The 20,718-nt window shown below is 42.5% G+C and overlaps 1 protein-coding gene across 3 annotated transcripts in view; it reads right to left on the reverse strand.

The window, feature by feature from the left end:
• Window positions 1–20,718, reverse strand: part of Lhfpl3 (LHFPL tetraspan subfamily member 3) — a 454,907-nt gene that overhangs the window by 38,917 nt on the left and 395,272 nt on the right. The window contains exon 3 of one of the 3 annotated variants that reach the window (XM_085684039.2): window positions 5,101–5,128. The exons of 1 other annotated variant lie outside the window; for it this stretch is intronic. In XM_085684039.2, coding sequence (XP_085540165.1) covers window positions 5,112–5,128 — 17 coding nt within the window. In that variant the 3' untranslated portion in view covers window positions 5,101–5,111. Of the gene's footprint in view, window positions 1–5,080; window positions 5,129–20,718 lie in introns of all 3 variants that reach the window. One more of the 3 variants, XM_085684038.2, reaches the window with a different exon arrangement.

Here is a 20,718-nt window from a genome sequence, read left to right on the forward strand (position 1 = left end):
TCCAGGCTTGGTAAGAAGCTAGAATGCTTATTTCCAACTTCTGAGAAAAGGCTAAAGACCAGAGCAAAGTTTGTCTAAGTGGAGGCTTATGGGTTGCCCTCACCAGAATCACGCCAGAAGCTTAGTTAAGAACGGATTTCGGCTGCGTCTCTGTGGGGGCGGGGCCAGAAATCACGTTACAAGTAAACAGAGTTGCTGTCTTCTATCTTGGACATTTGCAAATCAGTGTGTGGCAGTGGCCTCACACTGTCCCTAGGACGGCATCTGGAACAGACTGCCGGCATGTTTAATTAATTCCTAGGTCTGGAGCTCAATATTTTACCTTCCCAACTAGCTTCTGAATGATGCTGTTGCTTCTCTGGGGGCTGCATTTGGAGAACAATGAAAAACAGTTTAGTCTCCTCCGCAGCGCTGGAGGCAGCAGAGGTGGCGCATTTGCTACCTGCCTGTGAGGAAGGGCGGGAACAAGAGACTGTAGTGCAAGGTCACTGGCCCCCAGGCGTCAGGCCAGCCTGCGGGACTCTCTAGGATCAGGTGGGAAAGTCTGAGTGTGTCCTCTGTCCCTCAGGTTCTCTGGGCTGTCTCTTGTGACTCTTGAAGACCTAGTTTGGTTTTAGACCGCCTTTCGGAAAAAGAAGCAAAGGATTGGACGAATCTAAAACCTTCTCAGTAGGTTCCAGAACTGTTAAGGTAGGCAGAGTTCTCTGTGGCGTGGCTAGCTTTGGAGGATCTCTTTCTGAAACGATGGTTGGGTATATTCACACGGTGAAAGGTCACCAAGCCCCGGCTGATATTTCAGAGGTCTCAGGCACAGTGCCCCCTTTCTTCCATCTAGTAAGAATTTCAGGCTGACACTGTGGGTCGGGATAGGGTCTCAAAGGAGAGCATCTTTCCTCCCTTCCTCCTTTTCTTCCTCCCATTCCTTTGCTTGCCTTTCTTCACCTGCAGTTCCCATTTGTGCCACTTGAGGTCTCAATAAGACAGTGATTTTTCTTAGACCTCCCCTGCTTTGGATAGATTTGGAACAAGTCTAACAAAACAAAACAAAATACTCCTACCCCTTCCTAAGTCCTTGCTGGCTGATTTGTTCAGGGTGCTCCCTGGGAAAAGAAGTATTGGGCAAAGAGCTGATATCTACTCAGCATCCTTAATGCAATGACTGGCCTTGTGTGGCTTCCCGAAGGCGCCATTTTCTTTTTCTGAAAGTGTTGTAGCCCTCCCAAGTGGAAGACGAGTAATACTAGACATTAATGGGACCTGAGAAGAGGCTGACAGGTTATTTTTCCAATTTCTAGCTGCTGCTTCTCCACGTAACAGTCGTATTTGCTAGTCTTAAGCAAAATACCAAAGATGTAGCTTTAAGAATTCCTCCACACTTCCCTGACAGATGGATCGCTTCCAAGTCTTTTCTTGACCAAAATTCTGGAGCTCAAATCCCTTCCTGGCAATGCTTCCCTAGGTCACAGTGGTTTTGCTCTTTTCTTCTTTACCAAGTGGCTTCTGAGTTTAAGACGTAAACACTGTTCCTCAGCTGGCCCTCTCCTCCCTGTCAGCTTGGAATCGCCACAGGATCCGTGGAAGTTTCCTATATAGACTATTTTAGGAAGAGTTGTGTTAAAAAGTAAAATGGGCCAAATTGTTAAATTCAGTGACGATTCTTTGTCCTCTAAAAAAAAGTTCTCCAAAAGGTGACATGCATTCGGTGTGGAAAAGCAACCTCGGTGGCGAAATCATTGCACGTTTATCCAACATTTGCATTTTCATAGCTATGTATATGGATGGATGTAGCTGAGAATTAAGGGGGACACTGACATGGGTTGCTCTGTAGTTGCCATTTGACTTTTTGGTTATTCTTTCTTGCAGAGTTCCTGGCCTCCTTACATTGGAAAAGAGAGTCTGTGACCTTCACAAAAGCTCAGCTAGTGAGCAGTATTCTGGGAAATGGACACCAACTGATTTGCTCATTTCCTGAAATGTTTCCAGATGTCAGCCATCAGACAGCTAGCCCCGAGACATGCATGTCCGTGTGAGTGTGTGAGGACCGGGCAAAGCAAGCCTCACACTAACTTCTCACTTGTCCTCTTCCCTCCTCCGGCCTTTTCTTCAGTTAGCAACAGATGCAACACTTGTTTTTGTAGGTTGTCCCTGTTTGCACAGCCTGACTGACTTTCCCTGTAACTTGCTTGGGAAATGCATGTGGATCTCCAGTGACAGCCATGAAAGAACCTGGGATCCCTTCTGGGGATGCAGACTCATCTGCTTTGATTTTTTACAAAGTTGGCCTGGAGCTCTGTGTATCGCTCTGTCCAGAGAGAGAGGAGCTCTGACCCTGGACTGATAGGGTGCTTTGGTGGAAAGAGGAGGATGAGGTTTTAATTTGCCTCCACTCCATCTGGGAGAAACCATTTTCTCTTGTAAGGTTCCAGACAATTAAGGGGTTGGAGCAAAAGATCCATCCCTAATAACTTTGGGCTTTCAGCATGTCTAAATGGTGGGTTGGGTCCTCAGCACCGCACACTTTGAATCTCAAACACTGGGCAAAAACTTGATCAGATGTCAAGAAAAAAATTTAAAATTGTTATCATTTCAGAATCTATAGCTCAATAACTTCAACACACACTGAACACTTCAGTGAAATTGAGAATATGAGGTAGTTTCAAGCTCCAAATTGCAATCAGGTATGTGCACACATGCAGGTGTGTGGTATGTGCACACACAAGTGTGCAGGTGTGTGGTATGTGCACACATGCAGGTGTGTGGTATGTGCACACACAAGTGTGCAGGTGTGTAGTATGTGCACACACAAATGTGCAGGTGTGTGGTATGTGCACACACGCAAGTGTGCAGTTGTATGATATGTGGACACACACAAGTATTCAGGTGTGTGTTATGTGCACAGCAAGTGTGCAGGTGTGTGATATGTGCACACATGCAAGTGTGCAGTGTGTGGTATGTGCACACATGCAAGTGTGCAGTGTGTGGTATGTGTACACATGCAAGTGTGCTGTTGTGTGGTATGCACACACATAAGTGTGGAGATGTGTAGTATGTGCACACACACAAGTGTGCAGGAGTGTGGTGGGGAACAAATGATGGTTGTATTTTATTTTATTTTATTTGGGGTACTGGGGATTGAACCTGGGCCCCATTCAAACTAGGCAAGCACTTTACCACAGGACTATATCTCCAGCCCCAGAGCTGTACTTTATTTATTTAATTAATTATTTTTTGTTCTCCGACATAGGGTTTCTCTGTGTCTCTCTGGCTGTCCTGGAGATTGCTCTGTAGACCAGACAGGACTTGAACTCACAAAGATCTGCCTGCCTCTGCCTCCTGAGTGTTTGGATTAAAGGCCTGCACCACCACCATCTGGCCTTTTTTTAAAAATTTTTTTTTCATTTTAATTTTCATGTGCATTGGATCCCATGGAACTGGAGTTACAGACAGTTGTGAGCTGCCATGTAGGTGCTGGGAATTGAACTCAGGATCTTTGGAAGAGCAGCCAGTGTTCTTTTCTTTTTCCATTCAAAAATTTACACTTCCTCCCCTCCTCCCATTCCCCTCCCGCTACCCACACCCCCTCATCCCTCCCCCTTCTTCCTTAAGAGAGGGCAGGGAACCCTGCCCTGTGGGAAGTCCAAGGCCCTTCCCACTACATCCAGGACTAGGAAGCTTTGCATCCAAATAGACTAGGGTCCCAAAAAGCCAGAACATGCAGTAGGAACAAGTCCCAGTGCCTTTATCAATGGCTTCTCATATCAATGTCTCCTCAGTCAGCCCCCATTGTCAGCTGCATTCAGAGAGTTCAGTTAGATCACATGCTCATTCAGTCCTGGTCCAGCTGGACTGAGCTCCCATTAGAACAGGTACACTGCCTCAGTGGGAGGACCAACCCTTCACAGTCCAGACTTCCTTGCTCATCTTCTCTCTCCTTCTGCTCTTTAACTTTATATTGGGAGCTCAGTCCGTTGCTCTGATGAGGGTCTCTGTCTCTATCTCCATCCGTAGCTGGACAAAGATTCATATTCACCTTTTTGGGTCTGGGTTATCTCACTCAGGATAGTGTTTTCTATTTCCATCCATTTGCATGCAAAATTCAAGATGTCATTGTTTTTTACCGCTGAGTAGTACTCTAATGTGTATATATTCCACACCTTCTTTATCCATTCTTCCATTGAGGTGTATCTAGGTTTTTTCCAGATTCTGGCAGCCAGTGTTCTTAACCACTGCGCCATATTTCCAACCCCCAAAACTGTATTTTAAATGTTCCAGATATACTCCTGTTAGGCACAACCATCTCCCCTCATCAATTTTCTTATTCTAGAGATTTCAATTTGCACTATACTAAATTCATTCAGAGTGCAAACATGGTTTGTGTAGGATCAAGAGACCCCATGAGGAGAAGTGAGTGTTTGTGTATGTGTATATACAGTGAAGGCCTGATTTAGCTTATTCCTAACTTTTAAAGTCATTATCTTTTATAATGTTTTATCCTCCAAATGTATATATTTGTACATCATATGCCTATGTACAGAAAGGAAATAAATACATGAGAAGACTCCAGTCTCTCTCCCTAGCTCCTTTTACCTGGTGCAATGAACTCCCATGAACAGAGTGGTAGTCCATTTAAGAACCCTGGCCCTAAGAACACCAAACAGGTCCGGTACTTGGTGAAGTCATGACCTGTCTAGAGCAGCCTTTGTAGTTCTCCACCTCGGAGTGGTCTTTTCCAGTTAGGTATGGATAAGCACCACTATTCTTGAATACAATCCCAGACTCAATGCCCGAAAATAGTAACTCACTGCATCCTCTAGGACTCCCAGCTCGCTGGGAAGACAGCAGGCAGGCGGTCGTGTGTTCTCTGGTTCTTACCCTGTGCTGGACTGTGTGTGTGTGGGTAAAGCCCAGGTATAAAATCAGGAGCAAAGACCCAGGATCTATGGCTTTAAAAACAGCTCATGCGGCCCGAATGCAAAGCGCCGGAAGCGGGAATTGGAGAACAGCGGAGCGAACATGCGGGGCGGAAGGCAGAAGCACACGAAACATAGCTGTACCCACAAGGAGCCATGCTCACACTTACATGGTGTGGTCTTACACTACCTTAGTTTGCTTTAAGCATTTCCGTCATCTGAGAGTGTGGGAGGGAAAAACAGAGTAGTTAAAAGTAAAGTAAGTTAGGAGCTCAGAGCCGTCTTCTTGAAGACCAAAGGCAACATTCCTGTTCAGAATCCCGTTCATACTGTGCTGGGACATATATTATGGAGGAGAGGTTTGTACCCAAAGAAGGCTCTGTCCTGAGAACCAGGCTGCGGGAGTCATTCATTGGCCCTGCTCCTTGCTAGCTGTTTGACCCTAGACAATTGTTTTATCTTTCTGCGTTTTCATTTTCTTATCGGCAAAAGGTAGCACTTACCTCATCTGGTGAGGATGCCGTCCAGTGACACCCATAAAACACTCAGGACAGTCCTAGTTCATACCCAGAATTCTCTAAGTATTCAAAACAATGATGTCATTGCTAACTGCACCTTTGACTTCCTTGGGCAACACAGCTGAGACTAGAGAAACAAAAATGCATAGAAAGCCAATTGACTCAGAGAATTTTAGTTATTCAGTAAGGAAACTAACTCAGGAGAGGACAGAGTAAGAAAGGCGTGGGGTGAGAAATGGCTGTGTGTTGTTAGAGTTCGTTGAGGACATTACTTCAAATTCTTGATTATCCCAAAGCAATTCAGAGTAAGAGTTGAGGAATGATAACTAAAAGCCAATTGTAGACACATAGATCAATTAACCTGAAAACCTGGTTCACACTCAGTAATTCGAGCTCTATCTACACCCTCAGGCTCTGTGCTCTGGACCGATGAGATGAGGTTTCTGCGTGTTCTGTTGCTGGAAGCCCGTGCCTCTCAGAGAGCTGCTAAAAGGTGCCTGCAGAGGCTGACAGACAAGCTCTTGCTCGTTCAGGCAAACAGGAGGGTAACCTCTGTCTCCACGCTCTGGGAGCCATCTAAGTAGCATTCACCCAACTTGGCAGGGTGTGCAGACCAAAGAGAAAGAAAGGGACTCTGAGAGGGAGGTGACATCTTAGATTAAAGGAAACTTTCAAACAAAATGCCCTTGAATGACCTTGATGATGTGTGACTCTGCTCACCACCACCCTGTGGCCATGTTGTGGATCTTTGCCCTCTGAGCATGGCATGGCTGTGCTGAAATCAGAACAACTGTGATCACCCTCATAAAAGGTTGGGCTCAGTAACATTCCCTCACAGGAGGAAGGGAGGAATCCCCAGGATGCTCTGTTTAGGGGAGGGAGAGAAGATTCATAGGCTGTAACCATTGGTACATTCACGTGCTCCAGTCAAACTGGCTTGCCGAGCTGAACTTGGGGGAATCATTTCTTTAGTTTGTCATTCTATCTATCTGTGGGGTAAGCAGATAGACTCCCATAACTCACAGGTGCTAGTGAGGCAGTACTGGTGTATGGTTAGTCCTTCACTTTTTAAGTGATTCCCACTCCCCCACCTCCCAGTGGTATGCTTGTATATGTGCCCTTCAAAACTAGATCTTTTAAAAACACCCAATGGAAATAGAATGGATCTCCCAGTAATGAGCTATCTGTTCCAGTTTCTCCCTCTTCAGTGACTCTGGTTTTACAGACTCCCAACACCCTAACTTTGCATGTGGTCATCTTCTTGATTCTTTTCTCATTGTTATTTTACATATCACTGGTGCAAAGACGTTTTCAGGATAGAAGATGTAGGTTCTCCAAGTTTTTAGCAGTGTAAGAAAGCATGGAATTCCTGTGTTGCCTCATTTTTTTGGTATATGAGCATTTGGGCAAAGAGAGTTGACTTTTTAAAGTTGGGCGCTAGAACCATCCTTCCCATGAAAGGAAAAGGAACTGTAAAATTTCAGCTGGTGTACTATAGAAGGAAAGGATAGTGGAGAACATGCCAGAACAGGTGAACTGCAAGCTGTGTCTCAGGAAGTCAACTTGCTCCCTGAAACAGACACAGCCATCTTGTTCAGCTTTAATCCCACCGTACAGGGTCTGTGGCTACACTATGACATCTAAGAAGACCACTGTTTCGAGTAGGGTTTTAGTCTTGTTTTGCTTTTTTTTTTCTAGGCAATTGTGGACTCCCAAGTCCATGCTCTGATTTCTTATGCAGCCTCTCACTATGTTAGGCACAGCAGGCCTCTTGCTGTGGGAGGGGCCTAGGGTGGCTGTGATCACAGCTTCGTGGGGTACAGCATGGAAGCTGGCTTTTAAAAGGCATGGTCTTAGATCTTCCCAATCACAGGTACTGTGTCAAGGACATGGATTACATTACTCAGGCTGCGGAATACAAAGAGACACCTTGATTTGCTCGACACCTTTTTGAAGGGATTCTATTTGTGTCATTAGAATATGGCTCAGGCAGTAGACACACAGGAAGAAGAGACGGGGTGACTCAAAGAAGCAGAGGGACTTTTCAACCTGAAAATAACCCAGGTCTAATAATCAATGGATGTTTGCAGAAATAATGACTTTTAAACAGGATTATTGAGCAATTAGTCAAATTATAGTTAGGATGGGAAATAGGCGATTTCAAAGGGAATCATTAAGAGAAAGCTCCTATTGTGCTTGGCCGTTTTCATCTTGTATGATTATCCTGCATTTTATTCCACATCAAATGAAGGTCATTATTTTGGCCAAAGAGATAGAGGCAGGTAGGGTTTTGTTTGTGGATGGTACAAAGAAGCTACATCTCTTGGAGTATTAGTGAGCTTCTTAGCTCACAGGGCAGACCTGGAGGTCTGTGGCAGGGAAGACAACCCTTGGCAGCTTCACCAAGCACAGGATACATTTTAGTAAAGTGTTCGGTGGTAGTCACTTCTGAGTTCTGTTCTGGGGTGCAATCCATTCCCAAGGCAAGTCAGAGGTCTCCCCAGGTATTAGCTGTCAACCTGACAGAACCCAGAGTCACATGGGAGATGGGTCTCTTGGGGGACTGTCGTGAATACATTAGTTGGGGTGGGTCGACCCATACACCATGGGTGGTACTGTGTTCTTACTGGGATCCTGGACTGAATAAGTGAAGAGAGGAACTGAGAAGAAGCATCCTTGCATGGATTGCTGCCATTTCCTGGTGGATACAATGTGAACACTCTCTTAAGCCCCTGCGAGTGTGACTTTCCCCTCTGTGATGGAGCTGTTAGATGAAACAAACCCTTTACCCCTTAAGATACTTTTGTCAGGGTATTTTTACATGTTACTCTTACAGCAACAGGAAAAGAAACCCCAGCAGCAGGCTTAGGCTGTTTCCATGGAGGAAATAATAGAACAGGTTTCAACACCAGAGCAGGGCTGATGCCTGGGTAGCCATGAGAGTCTTTCTGTGTCCTATGCTCATCTCGTCACAATGGTTGACTTTTTTATTTTAAAGATTTAGTTTATTTTATGTGTATACCTGTTTTGCCTGCATGTGTGTATATACATCACATGCATGCCCCATGCTTAGGGGACATCAGATCCTGTGTAGAACTGGAGTTAAGGACAGTTAGGAACTGCCATACGGGTGCTGGAAACTGAACTTAGATGCTTTGCAAGAGCAACAAGTGCTGCAGACCTCTGGGGTTTTTCTCCAGGCCCATAATAACCTTGTAAGGTGCGCACATAGACTGATCCAGGAGGACTGCTGCTTGGTGGCAGTTGGGAGCAGTAACGAATCACTCTTAGCCCCTGTAAAGGTAGTGTAGGAAAGCTGAAGTATTCATGGAGAAGAGGAGGAGAAGTGGGGAGATGAGGAAAGAGGGAGGATCAATGTGGAAAGGGCAGAACAGTCTCTCTGCCTGTGCTGGATGATGGATGGAGCCCTCCCTGCCCTTTCTCATCTCCAGTCTTGCTTTCTCTGATGCCAGGAATGGTGAGGTCGTTTTCCTGTGATTTAATGATAGCGTAGAGAAGGAACATGAGGATCTCATCAAGGAAGTATAATTCTCCTTATCGGCTTTTTGAATTATAATAGGACACGAAGTGAGTTGTTGCAGGAGTTATTTTGAAGATACTTTCACTTTTACATTAGTACTAATGATAAGAGGCAGCTGGAAAGCGTACCAGGCTAGTGGTCGGTGAGATTCATGGACCAGGCAGAGAAAGGTAACAATGACAGGTCTGCTCACAGGAAGAGACGTGTGGGAAGGGAGATTCCTCAGAGTCCAGAAATAGCTGATGTCAACACAAGCCCGCATAAAACACAATACATATGAGACTTCAGAGAGGCTGGGGCTGGCGCTCAGTGCTTAGAAAGGAGATGGGAGGTCCTGGACTTGATCCCCACTATCACGTTAAAAAGAAAAAAAGACATCAATCACTATTCCTGTTGGTCTCATTCTACTTTCCCCAATTTCTTTTAAAGTTCTTTGCTACACATTCACACGGAGAGGCACAAGAAAGTGTGCTCCCGAAACATGAGCTGACTCTGGCTAATTGACTCGGATCTACCTTATGCTGAGCATAGATGGAGAGATCCTGAGAAAGATTCCACCTTAGCTATGTGGTCAGCCTCAAAATAAACTTCTCTGTCCCTTTAGGCTTTGAAAACGATTCCTCAGACCATGGGCCTCTGAGAATTCTCACCGGGAAAGACATCTTTTATTTTTATCATTGGTAAGGTAAACCACACACATTTCTTTCGTTCCAGCCAAGACGGGGCACAGATTGTGTCTGTCTTTCCACTGTATGGAAAATGGGAGATGGTGATTTTTGTTCATTTGTTCTTAGAAAAGGCATAGTGTTACCCCCACCCAAGACTGTCTTTCTTGTTTATCTTACAGGAGGGGCGTTTTGCTGGTCAAAGAATTCACAAAACATAATAGTTACTCTTACTGCTGTGGAGCAGTTAACAGGCTGGAATTCTGTTCATTGAATGGCATCATTTGTAGTACCCGGGGTATTAAGAAGACGGTTGTTATGTTTCCACCGATTTAACATGAGCTTGAGTGAGCAGCTATCCTTTTTATTTGAAACTTTAGAAAAAGTACCTAAATATCTGTCTGAGGATTTTTAGTTTTTACTTTTTTTGCATCTGGGTGAGTTACAGTATTCCCTGGGACTGTGGGGTCTGTGGCTTAATTTCTTACTTCCCAGGTGTAGTAGATAATAGGTGAAATCCTGACTGGTGACCAAGTTTCCCTTGCCTCCCAGCCTTCAGTGTTCACTGGTGGAAGGGAGCCATGAAAGGGACAGACAGGAAACAAAGTCCTAGTGGAACCGACCTGTGGTTGAGAGGCCCCTCAGGGAAGAAACCCAGGGTGACACTATACGCTGATGTTGGAATCAAAGAAGTCCGCCTAGGGCTTGACGAGGTCTTGGTCACCAGCTATCCTGCCAAGTTTTTTATTTTCATAGAGTGGGAAGCAGAAACTCTGGTCAGTGGTAGAGTTCTTAATTTAGGATCTAGGATTCCCTATCACAGAGTTTCCCATTTTTCAGTAGAAGAACATTTAAAGTCAATGATACCTATCAGGTGACTAGATTGAGTATCTGTATCAGAAATGCTTGTATCTTGTATTTTGGAATATTTCTACATACATAATGAGATATCTTGAGTATAGAATCTAATTCTAACACAAATTCATTGTTTTTCACGTACCTATAACCTGAGGTTTGACTCAATATTTTTAGTCTGCCTGTTTGGATTGTGATTCATCTCATGAGCCCTGGTCTGGAATTTTCTACTTTTTACAAGTTAATGCTCCAAAGTAACAGATTTGGGAGGATTTGAGATATTCACATTAAGGTGTTCAACTTATTTAGTATGAGTCATATACCACGTTTGCCCTCAGAATTCACAGAGATTTCATCTCTTTGTAAGAAAGCTAAGAGTAAAGTTAGAAAACTTAACTTCTCAAATAAAATAAAGAGGAATGATGTTTCCTCCATTCATACCTCTATACTCAAAATTTGAATAAACACAGATGTCTTTAAAAATCCTCTAGTAAGTTTTCTCAACTTGTATTTGGAAAACACTTTCTTTAGAAATCTAGTCTTATTCTCTACTTAACTTTCAACTAGAATTTTTATCGGAAAAACTCTATATTTTATTCTTATAATTAGTAAAGCAAAACAAAAAAATTCTTATTGAGCCAAGAATCCCTCTGTTGGCAGAGACTGCTTATTTGTTTCCTGGCTGCCCAGACCCGAAATAATCACACTGAAACTAAACTAATTGCAACACAGTTTGTCCAATGACTCTAGTGAATTCCTAGGTAGCGCTTACATCTTAAATTAACCCATTTCTATTAATCTGTGTATTGCCATGTGATTGTGGCCTACCAGTAAGGTTCCATCTGGTGTCCAGTGTCTGTCTGCTGCAGTGGCTACATGGAGTTTCCCTGACTCTGCCTTCTTTCCTTCTCTATCTGCTTGGAATTCCCACCTTACTCCATTCTGCCCTGCTGGTTGGTCAAAGCATCTTCTTTATTAACCAGTGGTATTCACAGCATACAGAGGGGAACCCCACAGCATCCCCCAGAGCACGTCCTTAAAGTTTAATCCAAGAAACGCTGGCCTAGCTAGAATGTGTTTCTGGTGTCTTCTCTTGTCTTTGAACTTCTCCCCTTAGTTTATACTGTCTTCCACCCCCACTTTTTTTAGCTGGTAACTCTCTTACATCTTTATAATAGAGCTGATTTCCTGCATATTTGAAGGCTTCTGTTAAAATGTGCATTTACAGGCTGGACAGATAGTACAATCAGTGGTTGAGTGCACTTGTTGCTCTTTCAGAGGACCTGGGTTTGATTCTTACTACCCACGAGGTGGCTCATACACATCTGTAACTCCAGTTCTGGGGGATTTGACACTTTCTTTGACCAGGCATGCACATGATGCACAGACATACATGCAAGACAATTACTTATTAACATAAAGTAATATAAGTCAATCTAGAAAAAGTTTAGGGAAGAACATGATCGAAATATACTCTATGAAATCTTTTTAAATAAGGAAGATGAAAAATTATGTTTATTTATTAATTTTTGCATGTATGAGTGTGTTTGTGGTGCATCTGCCATGACACATGTGTTGGGATCAGAGCACACTTTGCAGGCACTGCTTCTATCTTTCAGATGGAAGTCAGGTTGTGAGGCAAGTGCCTTTGCATGCTGAGCCATCTTATTGGCCTATGTCTGTATCCGCCATTTCACCCCAAATATTGGGTTACTGTGTGTTTCTCATAACATTTAACTGATAACAAAAATTCAGGATAAGTCTACTTTTATGAAGTGGTGTTTTTAATGAAACTGTTAGTTTGATAAAACAAAAATCTGGGCTTAGAGCCTGCCATATAGGTGGCATGAACCACCCTCTGGTTTTAGGAATGAAATTGTGCACTTAAAATGCACCTGAAACATCTCACCAGATTCCAGGTAAACAACTTCCTTGTTTGACAATCTCTTCAATTTAACACTGCCATGCTGTCCTTTCTCTGGGGTGACATGTAACTAAAAACACACTTAGACCTTTCTCTGTGGGGATAGTTCTCTCTCCTTGACAGTCTCTCTCTGCTCTGTGTCTCACAGACTAGGAACTTGCAGGGAGCTCCCTGAGGGAGTGACCGTTCCTCAGCTAACTGCTTCCTTCTCTTCCCAGGTCAGAATCCTCTCCTACACTCAGAATTCATCCCCTGGTGGAAATACAAGTGTGTTAGAACTTCTTCTTGGCTGTTGCAGCATTGTTGCTGTTTTCAAAAGCAATTTTTAAAAAGAGAATGCTCTACATGGTTTTTATTAAAAACAGAAAGGATGTTCCTCTGCATGAGTATTTTTTAATAGTGTAGGCATCAGCCACACATGTGTATTTAAACATCAGCCACACATGTGTATTTAAACTTCAGCTCATAAGTTTCTCTAGACACATGCCATTTTCTCAAGGGTGCTGGGGGAACTCCTTTAGCGAAAGTCTTTAAGACACTGGCTCACTTTGGGTGTGGTCTCATGTACTATATATGCAGATATAAAACATGCAGGGGCCTTCTGGCTGCTGGAATCAGTTCCAGTTCCTTGAACACACAGAGGACTGTGGGTCACTATTATTTTTGTGAGTTTATCCCCTAATAAATAAACTTTTATTATGCTCCATTCTGGGCTAATGTGGAAATCTTCCGTATGGCAACAAAGGGCCACATGTGTCTTGGGTATGATATTAGGCAGACTACCTATAGATTTTTATCATTGTCTGCAGGGCATTGCTGTTCCTAGATACTGACTGCACTTTAATAAAATCAGGATATAAACTGAATACTCTTCCTACAAACTGAGCCTGTAAAAGGAGCGACGAACATGTCAAAATTCATCCATAAAATACAAAAGATAATTATTTTAAGAACACTGTTTAGGATTCTGCGTATCTTTATGACCATGTCATCTTCACGGAGCCTCATCACTTAATTGAGAGACCAAGAGTTCAGCCTTTGATTAAATTGAAAGAAAGAACTGACTTACACTAAAGTAGAGGTATCGGTTCTTCTCGATAGAGGTGTATGTTTTTCGGATACCTGGGAACTTTGCCAAACTGAATGTCTTCTCCTATCAAGATAAGGTTGAGATTCTTTGGGGAACAAAGGTCTGGCATGAGGAGCTTGTCTGTAGATCGAAAAGACTCCCCTCATGGAGCCTATGCATGCATCGTCTCTCCCTTCCCTTCATCTAAGAATCAAAAGATAGCTCCTTGCAGAAAGACAAGGAGTATTTATGTAGGTTAATAACTTAATACTTTATATAGGTTAAGCCCTGATTTCTTGGATAAGTTTTAAGAACAGTTCTACACCATGTTGATAGAATGGGTAACACTTCTGCTTAGTAAGGTTGCATAGATTCTCCAAAGCAGTTTGATAAATAGTAAAGGCAAGCCAGGAGTAAACATTCATTTATTCAAGCATCACTTATTTAGAAGCAGAAAGATTATGAGATTAAGACTAGCCTGGGCTGTATGGCAAAATTCTGTATATTAAAAAAATCACTTACATATCTGGGCATAGTGGTTACATAGCTTTGATTTCAGCACTTGGAGAGCAGAGACAGGTGGATTTCTGTGAGCTCAAGGCTAACCTGGCTTATATAGTGAATTCTAGGCCAGTTAGGGCTACATAGTGAGACCTCATCTCAAAAAATATCTCTTGCTTTGTTTCCAAATAATGCCTGTCAAATGATATGATACATGTTTCAGAGTGTGGCAACTGAAACCATACATAGGTATTGTAGTCAGCCTCAATTTAAATTTGGCATTTTTTTTGTGTGTCCTAAGCCAAATTATTTAATGCTAGAAAGGTTCAGTTTCTTTTGTTCAACTGGAGATAATGCTAGTACTTACTTCATGGAATTATTATGAGGATTAAATGATATAGAATGCAATGTAAAGTACAGTTAGTTTTAGTGACTAGAGAATTACTGAAGAATATTTAGGGATCCAGGTGTATTTCACTTAGCTGGCATGAGAACCTGGGTGTGATCCCTAATATCATAAATATAAGTATGTAACTTAATGAAGAAGATAAATCCATTTAATCTACACTTCTCGCCATAGAAAGAACTTCTTTGACTGGCAATAAAGTGAAGTTACAGGAAATCAAAGGTATACATTTAATCCCTGTGTGGTTTGATCAGCTATGGGTAGACCAGATGTCCCTGTCTGTAGCCCTGCTATCCTACAAATGACAATTGAGAAATCAGAGTGACCTTAAATGGACAACCAACTTTGATGATTAAGAATGATCCACAATGCTATCCAAGTGCTTTCATTCATAGAGGAGTAGACTGCCAGAGCTGAAGTGCTTTTCCCAACTTAAAACCAAACCAACTGTTTAAAGAACTGAAATCAGAATCAGGGGTTCCTGACCTAGTGTTCATTGTGTACATAGTGAACCTTTCTTCAGAGAACAGAAATCTTCACTCTCATGAGATATAGGGAGAGATGCTTGTTTATCTTACTATTGTTGAACTCTGGGATTATTCCAAACACACTTTCAGAACCCAAATATCAGAATTGGTACGATTTTCGTTTGTCCTGAGGTACCAAACTGCTATCCTTTGAGACATGGTCTCAAAGCGACTAGTTCTTATCCAGCTCTGGCTGCTTTCCACACTCCTTTCCCTTCTACTCAGCACCAAGTTCAGTCAAACTGTTCTTTCCCCATTCCTCTTCACTATCTGTGATTAATTGATTGATCAATTTGTTGTTGAACTTTGCTCTTCCCTCTACCTGGAATTCCTGTTGTCAAACCAGCTTCTCAACATTGCAGACAAAGGAGGCTACATCAGATGCCTGCCCTGAATATAACCCAGGGCAGTTACTTGGTTGCTGTCTTGCGTGATCTGCCTTAAAGTCTCTGTGCAGTACTTTTCATTCCCAGAGATCTCCTTGCCACTGAAACATTTTCATTGTCTGTCTCTCTCATTACACAACAAACTTCTACCGAACAATATTTTTGCTTATTTGTTTTCCTAATTTCTTCTCATTTTCTAGAACCATGTCTAGCACATACTAAGTGTTTAGTGTTCACTGAATTGACCCAAATGAATGAACTCATGAGTGAATGTGTGGGTACCACTCCAGGATCATACCTAGTCTGTGCTTTCCTTCTTGCTGGTGCTGTTTATGTCTATGTAGACTCTCAGACACTGCCTAAAGTAATATGTGAGGCATCAGGAGAGAAAACCTAGAAGTCCTTTTACTGATAGAGCACACAGGAAAAAAAGTGGGTAAATTAGACAATGTTTAAGGAGTAGTTGTTCTCATTCTAGTTGGTGAGAATCAGTAAGCTGATGTCTAAATGGTTAAGTGCCTATGTGCACATAGCTAATAAATTGAAGATCCAGGCTTTGAACCTAGGGTATTTGGCTCCAGAGACTACACTGTTAACTGCTATATGAAATCATAGTGGGAACTGTAATAGTAAAAAATAAATACAAGGTAGGTCAAATGGGTGAAAGAAAATAAAAATGTCTGAATGTTTAGTGAAAATGTAAGGATACAAATTAGGCTATAAGTATCTCTTATTTGCATCAAATTAAAAGGTATCTATTTCTATCTTCCCAAGGCTACAGCGACTTGAAACATCAATAGAGATGAACACGCTTTGCAGCACTAGAATTCTAATACAGGAATTCCTTGGGCATGTTCTATCCAATTTATCATCAGAATTAAGCTGTCCTCTCTGCATGCAGGGCCAGGCAGGACTTGCTGAATGGATTATGTACATGTGACTTGACTGATAAAAGTCAGTGGAGTGGTGGAGGCTGCAAGCCTGCTTTTGTTTACCTATCCTGTGTTCAATGGCAAGGATTTGTTTCTTTCCTGGCAGCTGGACTTGTTATCTTGGTCCCCCCTGCTCAGGCAGACCCCAGTGATGTCTAACAGACCTAGACAAACAATTGCAAGAAGTAAATGATGCCGTGAAATATGGATGTCAGGAGCCAGAGGCTGGGAGTCATAAAGGAGAGGGTGATTCAGAAGGAGTTGGAGGCTGGGATCTGTTAGGGTCAGGACAGGTTGCTAATTGAGTTATCCCTACTGACTTGTTTGACCTTTTTACCAAGAAACACTGAACAGAAAGATCCTAAGGCAAAATGGTGGCCCATAAGACGGAAAGAGCTGTCTGAGATATTTTTTTTTAAATACAAGAATAACAGAGAAGAAAATGCTTTAGGACTCAGTTCACTAGTTAAACATGTTTTACAGGAATATTATTCTATGTTGCATTTGAACAGAATTACCAGTGGTTGTGGAGAAGTCCATCTTCAATCTGTTCACTCAAGCTCTGTAAACTAAGGTCTCAGAGTCACCAAAATTTGGCCTCTTACAATTGCTTCTTTTCTTTAAGTTCAGTGGATGCTGCCCTGTGAAGGCCATTCACATTTCCTCACTGAACGATGGCCAATATAAGTAGCCTTAGATTTTTTAAAAATACTTTTTATTGATTCTTTGTGGATTTCCCATCATGCATCCGATCCCATTTATCTTTCCATCCCTCTGCATCTGTTCTTTGCCATTGAAACCTTCCACCACCTCCCAAAAATCGGAAGCTGTAGTGTGGCCCAGTGAGTCACACAGTATACCCTTTAGTTTATACATCTTTACTTGCAAGTGCATGACTGATAACATTTGTCCTGCGCTCGGCCTCGCCTGCAAGAACCACGCGGGACACAGGATCCTTCTGCAGAAATAGCATTTATGTCTCTTGGGAGCTAGAGCATAAGCCACATGGCGGAGACCCAGATATGATGAAACCCATCCCTTATATAGGAAACAGACCCTGCTTCGGACGTGTCACTCTTGGATTGGTCCGCTGCTCCCAGTCCTAGGTGATGCCTCGGGAGTAGGCGGGGACTCAGTAGTGGAAAGTTACCAACACGTGTGCGTTCACCTGGCGGTGAAGCCGGATGTCAGCGCCATCTTGTGATGGAGAATGTGGCTGTGGCCCTCTACAAACATTCTCTCCAAAATTTCCTTACTCGTGTTGGAACGGAGTGAATCAAGTTTTCTAGCAACTGGGAGAATGACGAACTGTACAGACCACACTTTCATGGAAAGAGTCTCTAGCTAATTTCAGTTTCACATTTTGCCTGGATAATTCATTTTTCACTAAGAAGCACAGCTCAACGGTATACTATCTTGACTGAGATAACTTAGGTAAGAGTATAACTCAAACTTTTATTGCTGGGAGTTACAGGAGAAAATTAAAAAATATTACCTTTTTATTCTTCTTACTGTTTTTTCTAGAATAGAGTCTCTATGTCATCTGGTGTTCAATCGAGTTGCTTTTGAGAATAAAGTGGGTGCTATTAACAATCATACCAGATCCCAGCTGTCCTAGGTGAATGAGGATGAATACCCAATCTATGCAAAGAAAGCCACCCGTTCTCCTCCATACTTTATGAGAAGCCAGCAATATACGGCTTAACAGGTGCTAGGCCCTTTAGCACTCTTCACGGTAGAAATAGGTCCCTTTTCTCTGCTCTTTCCCTCTAGAGTCACCAATTTCGCCTCCTTTTGATGGTAGACCCCTAGTGACATCTCTTTGTGAGTCTCTTAGTGAGGCTGTGCCATCTGCCTTCAGAATGAGAACTAGGCTTACTCGTTGACACCAGGATTGAGCTAAACCATGGTCGGAATCTTGAGTCTGAGAATGGACCTCTGTAGTAACCATGCTTCCCTATGTCCTCAGTTTATCTGGTGACTTCTCAATTGTCACACGCATCTGCAATTGGGAGACAGGAGAACCAACTGGTTGTGTTCTCCTAAGGAGCTCTGGATGGTCACCTGAGGGGAAGGGCTATCAGAACATGGTTTCCTTGTTCTGTGCACTGGGAACATTGATCCTTTGCCGGAAGGGCATTGTGTAGTTCTTGGTTTAAGATATGAGAGCACTTACTAGGGTAGTGGTATTCCTCTGCCCATTCTGTGAGCCTGGGTTTTTGACCCTGTTACTTGCTAATTCAGGGAGCAGAACCTAATTGACTATGGTGGCACTGTGACCCAGGGCTGGGCTTCTGTTTCTGTGCTGTGAGGTCACAGAGCCCTCAAAGTTGGACAAGAGAGAAGGCTGGATTATCTCCAACCCTTTGATGAGAATTCTGCAGGACTGATTCATGAGCCAGCTGTGGCAGGATGAAATTTGTCAGGAAAAAGTACTTAACTAGGGAACTGATAGGTCATCTGCATCTCTTTGGTCCCCGGATATGTGTTATTATGATCATTGTGGGAGCTACATCCCAAGGGAGTTCTAGTCCTGAGAAAGGTGTTCAAGATTTGTTACAATAAAGGACCTGTCCGTCTGAGGTTGAGATGATCTGATGAGCCCAGGACAGCTTCTCTAACATTTACAAAAGCTATCACATGGAAAGGGGTCTCACTTCCTTTTGTTCAGTTTTCATTAGGGGGAATCAGCATAGTGAGATAATTCAAGTGTTTTCAAAATAGCTTCAAAAATAAGTTAAACCATTATAGTTATCATGTGCCAAGTTTTTCTTTTTGCTAGGCATGTTGTACACCACCATAGACTACTAATTAATGATCTAAAATCTATCTTCTTCTCCCTATAGTGTTGAGGGTACCAGTATTTCTAGCTACTTAATTTTTCTAGTTCCCCTTGAAGACAGGTGTGTCCAGAGAGTTATAAATAAAAGACTGTTGAGTGGGGACACCCAGAAAGACTCTTTAAAGGGTGTTCACTTATCCGAGAGACAGGCTTATTTTTGTCTTTCCCTTTTCTTTCTGTCTGGAATGCTAATGTTGTATTTATTCACTGTTTTAAGATTAAGAAAATGATCTTGAGATTGACAGCTACATATACAGGCAATAGAGGAAACTATCGAAGGCAACAGAGGCATTTCTGATACTGTGGGGCCTTCTGCTGAATCTCTCATTAGATTTAACATTATATGAAAGAAAACCAATCTCTACTGTGTTATTTAGACTTTTGTGATGTGCATAACTCATTTAATCTCAAAACACTCAAGTTATTTCCCTTAATCATCAGAAATTTGAAATTACACATCTTTGCAGCTTCTAGTGGGTTAAATAGCTTGTCTAGGACCACTGAACAAAAAGCGACAGATCTAAGCTTTGATCCTTGGTTGTTCTGACCCCAAGTTCAAGAGCAGCTAATGTGTGACAGAAAATTCTCTATCAGTTCTTGTAGACATTCTTGCTGTCCAAATATGCTTTAGTCTATTGGTTCACTGTTGCTGAATGCCTTAAGCCATCTTGAGTGGGGAGAAGGAAAGGTATTTGTACCCTTCTGACCCCAGTCCCAGGTCCCTCCATGCTTAATCAGCCTGTCTGTCTTCCCCCAATGCCTTGCTTCCTCTCTCAGATCCATTTATGGCTGCTGGAAGGGATAAACTACATGCCACCCAAGTCACAAAGCTAGAATAATTCAAAGAAGACAAGAGACAAGTCATCACTTGGGGGCCTGTGCTTTTCCAGCTCCTAAATCTTGTGTGAACAGTTCATTAGGGTCTCTTTATCTCTTCCCTCCACCTCTCCTTTCAGCTTAGTGGTCACATCAGCAACCATGTAGGTAGATTTATAGTTTGTACTTGTGTGCTCTTTGAAATGGAGCGAAAAATTGAAAAGCGTATGTCAAGCCCATTCATTTACAGACACACTCAAGGCCAAATTAATTTTAAAGCATTTATGGACTCTTTTATGTTTTGAGTTTTGCTTTATAAATTTGTAGTGATCTTTATGATAGAATGTCTATTTCAAGCCAAAGCCATTACACACTGGGAAATAAAATTTTATACAAGACATTCTGGGATTAACTACATCCTAGGGTGGGAAATGAATCTTGGAATTCAGGAAATCTCACTCTACTTATTACACTAAATGCAATCATTTGATGTCATCCAAAGTTCTCAGAGTCCTAAGTCAGCAGGAAAGACCTTAACAGTTACCTGCTTCGCCTTCTCACTTTAGAAATGGAAGTGCTGAGGTCTAGGACAGGTAATTTACATAACGAGGACAAGGGCTATATTGAGCCCAGACCCTGGGCCCTCAAACACTTTATGCAGAAGATACCCGTGGTAAAAGAGGCTGCTTGTTTGGTTCTTGACTGCCTGGCTAGCTTAGACCCAAAATAATCACACAGAAACTATATTACTTAAAACACTGCTTGGCCTATTAGCTCTAGCTTCTTATCGGCTAGCTCTTACATTTTAATTTAACCCATCTCCATT

This window comes from Myodes glareolus, chromosome 27 (genome assembly GCF_982192425.1).
Source record: "Myodes glareolus chromosome 27, mMyoGla1.1, whole genome shotgun sequence".
NCBI classification, from domain to species: domain Eukaryota; kingdom Metazoa; phylum Chordata; class Mammalia; order Rodentia; family Cricetidae; genus Myodes; species Myodes glareolus.